Raw genomic sequence first — 6,009 nt, 5'->3', positions numbered from 1 at the left:
ACCAAATAACATAGACTAATAACATGTAAAAACTAAATAACTTCCCCTAACTCTCACAATTTTTCTGGCTTTCTAACTGCAAGAGGAGCAATTACAAATTCATCCGAGCTAGTTGTTATCTTTCCCATGGGAACGAAGCTTGTACAACAGTGAAATTGACAGTTCTCCATTTAGAAAACAATGTTATACAATACGTCATTTGATAGATGAAAACCTTGGTTTTCTGTTGATTATAGATAATATAGAATTAAACGTAAGAGAGAACTATTAACAAATCATGAAAGAGAATATGTGACAGGTGGGTTGTGGCAAGAGGAGTCTGATTTTCTATGTGATAGCTCTGTAACCAGACAAAATTGAAGGCTATAAAAATCATTGTTTGTCTGAGAAATTATGATTTCATAGTTAGTAATTTACATTATATACTATTAAAATATGGATTATTAGCCAAGATTTTATGCTATACTAATTGGTATAAATAAGAAGTAGATTAATAAAATTTTTAATGCAAGTCCCTAAAACCTTGTGTCATGTGCAGTAAAGGATGCTTGTGAAGATAGGGTTAAGACCGTTTTGGGAGGTCAAGAATGTATGTATGAAATATTTAAAGAGTTGCTTTATGTTTTGATTCCACATTTTTATCAATTTCAGATAAAGTTTGTGTTTTATGAAAGGCTGCTTATGCTGTTCACAACAGCATTTAAAAATTAATGTTAGAGATTTATGTTCTTAATCAAATTGTCTTAGGAACAACAGATATTCAGTGGATGTTTATAAAAACATTTAACGGTCTTTATTTTAAAATATATTCTTCTTTCTGCAGTTTGTTAACAAGTTCAACATTCTCTATGACAGACAAGGAATGGGCCGTCGAATGAGAGGATTATTTTTTTAAGGACCTTGAACCAGCAGTAAAATTGTTTTTGTGAAATATCTGGACACGTTTTAATTTAAACTCTTGTCTTTACAATTAAGAACTCCTATGAAAAACAACAACAACAAAATAAAGCAATTTAAAATTCCATACTTTGTTACAGTTACACTTTCATCTAAAAATGCATTTAAACAAGTGTAGGCTTGTGCTAGACATTTAATGACTAAATACTTTAGTTAAAACTTTGATGTGAATAAAACAGGTTATAAAAGTAGGTCCTATTTGTTATCATCTGCACTTGTTATATGCTTGTTTTCATTTTCTAATTTTAAATGAACATCTTTGCTTACAATGTGATGTATTTCGGCACCAAAAACTATCAATGACACAAGGTTGTCTTCAACAGTATATTTGGTTAATTAGCTATAATTAATAAGCTTAAAATTGTAATTCTTGTTTTCTTTATATTTATTTTTGTAGATAAACCTTTAAAAGCCTCATGCAAATGAAAATTTTCAGCAACACAGTAAACTTTCTATCAGGTACTATGGAACATTGATGTAAATAAACTGAAGCTTAATATTTAGTGGTGTTGATTTAGGAAACTTAAAACAATGATTTACATAGCAATAAGCAGAGTATGAAAACCCCTTTATTTACATACTGATTACAGAACATGTATTTTCATAAGTTTGACTTTTGTCACGGAGGGGGGGTCATTTAAATAACAAAAAAACTATCCAAAATACAATAAGAAATGATTTATAAAGTAATATCTTTTACAAAATTACAAATCTAGCTGTAATGGCAAAAAAAAGTTTAAAAAAATTTTAAATCTAAGAAAACGTGATAAGAAAAAAACTTTGTGAAGCATTAACTTAAACAGCTATGGTCTTCAACTGTTAGTATTATAATACTAACTTAATATTTTTTTACTGTATTCTCAACAATAAAAGTGAAATAATAGAACTCTTAAGAAGAAACTTAATATTTTATACGAATTCCACATCTTACTGTGATTTGGATTACTGTACATATAATTTCTGCATTCATTTTTCATAAATAACATTTCAAAAGTGAGAGAAATATAGTTAATAATACATGTAATAACTCTTATCAATATAATTTTTCACTTGAACAATAATTTTACTTATATAGTACACTAGGACTTATTTATCTTAAACACTGGCTTAACATCACAGTTTGTGTTGTCCAGCAACATCAATAATTTAAACCAAGTGTTTATAACTGAGTTACTACTTAATTTTGTTACTTACCTTGTATTTCTCAGCTAGGGTAACATATTTATTTATGCTTCTACATTTTCATATGTATCATAGAGATTAATAACTAAAGTGTGGTGATGTGAGTCCAGCCCAACACATTTTAAATACTTTTTCACATTAAATAAATCTGGTACTTTTAAGAATAAAAATTGTTTTCTTTCTCTCTCTCTCTTTCATTGTTCTTAAAGTAAGAAATTCAGTGCTGCATAAAATATAAGTGCACTTTATAATAATCAGACATAACATAACATAAATATGATGACCAGATTTAAATTCACATACTAAAAGCTTGGCTAGTATACATTGAAGCAGCAACATTTAGTTTCAATTCATTGTCCTATGTGGCATTAAGTACCTACAATTAGGCTTCAGTTATTAAACCTTGTGAACCTTTTAATTTTGTGGATAGCTTCTTATTATATCTGCCAGCATACTGTAGCTTCATTACAACTTTTCTGTTTCTGGATAGACTGATTAAAAAAAAGTGAAAACAATGAGACAAGTTCACGTTTTTTTTGTGTTTTTTTTTCATCCTGAATCTATATCCATTGACTTTCTTCTTCAACTAATACACAAGTTTTCTGGAAAGGGGAGGAGGGGTCTTTTTTTGGCTATTAGTTTAGTACATTAGAACAGAAGTGTTCGGTGTTTTATATTTTCTACTCTTGGAGAACTTTTTTTTAAGTTTCTGAAGAGTATTAGGCCCTCTTTGGTTAATCTAAGAAACAAATTTGATATGTTGTTGAATTCCACAAAAAAGTTGTACCTCATGTTTCCTCTGTCTTACCTAAATCACTTGGGTGAATGTATTCATCCTTATTACACAAGTAATTTTTGATAATAAAATGTTAATTATAACTATAACTTCAATGCTTAGAAACATTCTAAAGCATAATGTTTTTATAATAAAAAAAAAATACTTTATATGAAAATCTACTTACAGTTATTACAAGAAAGACAAAACTTTGTGCATAAACATATATCAAGACAAACAAAAAAAATAGCAAATGCATAACAATCCCAATCATCCTATTCAATAAACTTTAGAAAGTTCTAACAAACATGTTTTCTAAAGTTTGAAAATACATAAACAGCACACTATATAAGAAAAATTAAAAGTTACTAATATTCAATCCTTAACATGAAATATATTGTATCATTTATACTACTAGATGCCTTAATAGATAGTAAATGTGGCTTCTATGATAACTGGTTTAACCCATAGGAAGGGCAGAAACAAGAAGCATTTTAGCATCCTTTTCATATCAGTAATTGAGCTAAAGTACTGACAAATTATACCAAACACTTCACCTTCAGTCATAAATTTCCTCATGAAGGTGGATAATTAAGATTACTATACTTTATCCAGTGCACTGACCTCAGTATGTTTCAAACATTAATGTAGATACACGAAGTAAAATTGATAACACAACATTGTTTTTAGTGGCAAGCTTTCAAACCATACTTTCAACGTGTGTCTCAATTTTGATTTATTAGTTTTGGTTTTACTTTTAAAAATTTTGATTAATTGGAAGATCTAAAATATACATCATGGAAACATGGATAAATTCGATTGTTAAGATTTTCTCCAGAATTGTTCATTCATTACAGTCGTAGCCCCATTTCATTAGCTATGACTAAAGTGGAATCTGATAATAGCACATTATTAAAATGTTTTGTAAGTATGTTGTTCCTTAATATTGCTTAATTCTTATCACTGTTGAAATATGAAGAATTAGAGAAATTTTGTATTTTCCACTACCAGACAGTTACGTGTATCTTTACTACTAATTGGACAAAAACCACGTGGCTACTAGCTTGCAAGTCAGTTGTTATAAGGTCATAAATTCAGTGTTCTTGTTACTGTTACAGACACTTAAGTGTAAAAATCAATTAAGCATAATCTGTTATGTTAAAGGAAGAAAAGAAAATGAAGGTCCACATTTTATCTTTAACATCGCGAGTTTCAATACGGTTATGCAAACTAAACCACAATTTGCAAAATAATTATTCTTTACAGATGCAGAATGAAACCTTGTATTTTACTACCTTTTTTATGAAAAAACAACAACTTGTTTTTGCAATCTGTTAAGACGTCATATAAAATACTGAAATGGAGTATAATGCAACAGTCAGGATGGGAGTTATCTGGTTGAAGCTTGAGTCCTGGTAACTCAGTAGAGTACTGTCATCTGAATCTGAAATCTAATGTAAGCTAACGATCTCTGGGCTCAAGCTACAGTCAAGGAAGTTTTCTTAATATTTTGATTCACTATAAGATGAAAACTTTTTGAACTAAAATGTATGCTACAACTTTTATCAAGAATTCCTTCTGAAAAATTATAAAAGTGATTGTACTTCTTAATGTAATGTATCTTTTGTACAAAAATAAGAGTTGAACATAGTGAAAAAAAATATAATTTTCTTACGGAAAATGTGTAAAGGAATATGTTAGTAACAAAGAAAATTATAGAAACAAAATCCACGCTACATTTATGAGAATCTATTAAAATTATCAGTGAGATCTAGGAGATAAAATCCTTAATTTACGAGTATAGTATATGTTAAGTTCTTAATGTTATTGCCAAGTTTATATTGAAAAGCATAATGCAATATTTATCCATGATAATGTAAGGTTTCATCTATGAAATTCTTTATATGTGATATGTGCTACTAAGTTATTTTAAAGACTTGATACATCACTCAGTACACAAAGGTTTTACTTAAATACTCTCACTGGAGGTCAGCAAGATAACCAACATATTCATTAACTTTTAAAGGGGTTATATTGCATGAAATGTATTAATGTAACTTGCATATAAACTTTTCAACCCAGTCAACAATTAAACATCTATATATATACCTATCTTCAGATATGTACACTATAGAACACTATTCATCATTGACATTTGGGTATAACTGCTTTTGCTGCAGTATGATCAGAAAAATTAACAACCAGTACAGTAACGTTATCTAAAGACCCACGAACATATGCTTGCGTGGCAAGACTTTTCGCACCTAAGAATGGTTCATCCAAATGCTCTGAAATATAAGTTACAGCTTCTTCATTTGTAAAAATATCCCACAATCCATCTGTTGCTAGCACCATAAACCTAGGCTGAAGGTCGGAAAGATTGAAAGTTAGAATATCTGGCTCTGCAGTGATGAGGTTACGCTCCTTCAAGGGAAAATCTCCTAAAGCTCTTGAGGTTGCAAGGATTCCAGCTACTCGCCAAACACCATTAAAAGTAATAAATCCACCTGCCTCTTTTATTCTCTTGTGCTCCTTCAGCTGGGTAAAAAAAAATATATAAAACAAATCTAGTACTTAAATTCTGGTACAGTTTAAAGAAGACTCAAAAGATATAACACAAAAAAAGCAAAACCAATTAGTGTATGAATACTAAAAGCTTTTCAGCTTCATATAGAACAAACATCTTCCAGTCATTTAACATAAAATTCTTTAATAGGACAAACTTCTATAATATAACGTCTAAAAAGCAAACAAAAAAAATATGATTTAGAAGAAGCAAAAATGTAAACAAATTTTGCTTAGTACAGGTTTTAGTTGAAAACTAATTATTATCCAAACCAAACATATACTGAAAATAGTTGTTTATTATTATACAATTAGAAACAAGAGCATTTTTCAAGCTATTACTCTTGACCAGCAAGAGCTATAAGTAGTTTGAACTGAATAAAAAGTAGATCACTGACAGAAGTGGAAACAAATTCAAAACTTTGTACCTAATAAAGCCACTAATTAAGTGTTAGTACTGTTTAGATAAGTTGTTGACTTAATAGCCTGTCACGCATTTTAAGCTTTAGAAAATTTTGAAATATGTATTG

General features: G+C 29.1%; 2 protein-coding genes across 2 annotated transcripts in view; one reads left to right on the top strand and one right to left on the bottom strand.

Annotated features, from left to right (window-relative positions):
• LOC106462822 (COP9 signalosome complex subunit 6-like) overlaps positions 1-1,149 on the top strand; it is a 23,595-nt gene extending 22,446 nt beyond the window's left edge. Inside the window, exon 9 of the mRNA XM_013922783.2 lies at positions 824-1,149. Coding sequence (XP_013778237.1) covers positions 824-895 — 72 coding nt within the window. The 3' untranslated portion in view covers positions 896-1,149. The remainder of the gene's footprint in view (positions 1-823) is intronic.
• Positions 1,150-4,093: 2,944 nt separating this feature from the next.
• LOC106462821 (protein phosphatase 1L-like) overlaps positions 4,094-6,009 on the bottom strand; it is a 21,868-nt gene continuing 19,952 nt past the window's right edge. The window contains exon 4 of the mRNA XM_013922781.2: positions 4,094-5,452. Within this exon, the coding sequence (XP_013778235.1) occupies positions 5,060-5,452 (393 nt within the window). The 3' untranslated portion in view covers positions 4,094-5,059. The remainder of the gene's footprint in view (positions 5,453-6,009) is intronic.

Source organism: Limulus polyphemus, unplaced genomic scaffold (genome assembly GCF_000517525.1).
Source record: "Limulus polyphemus unplaced genomic scaffold, Limulus_polyphemus-2.1.2 Scaffold1258, whole genome shotgun sequence".
Taxonomy (NCBI): Eukaryota; Metazoa; Arthropoda; class Merostomata; order Xiphosura; family Limulidae; genus Limulus; species Limulus polyphemus.
The sequence above is the reverse complement of the archived record's forward strand: the minus strand, read 5'-3'. Positions and strand labels throughout refer to the sequence as shown.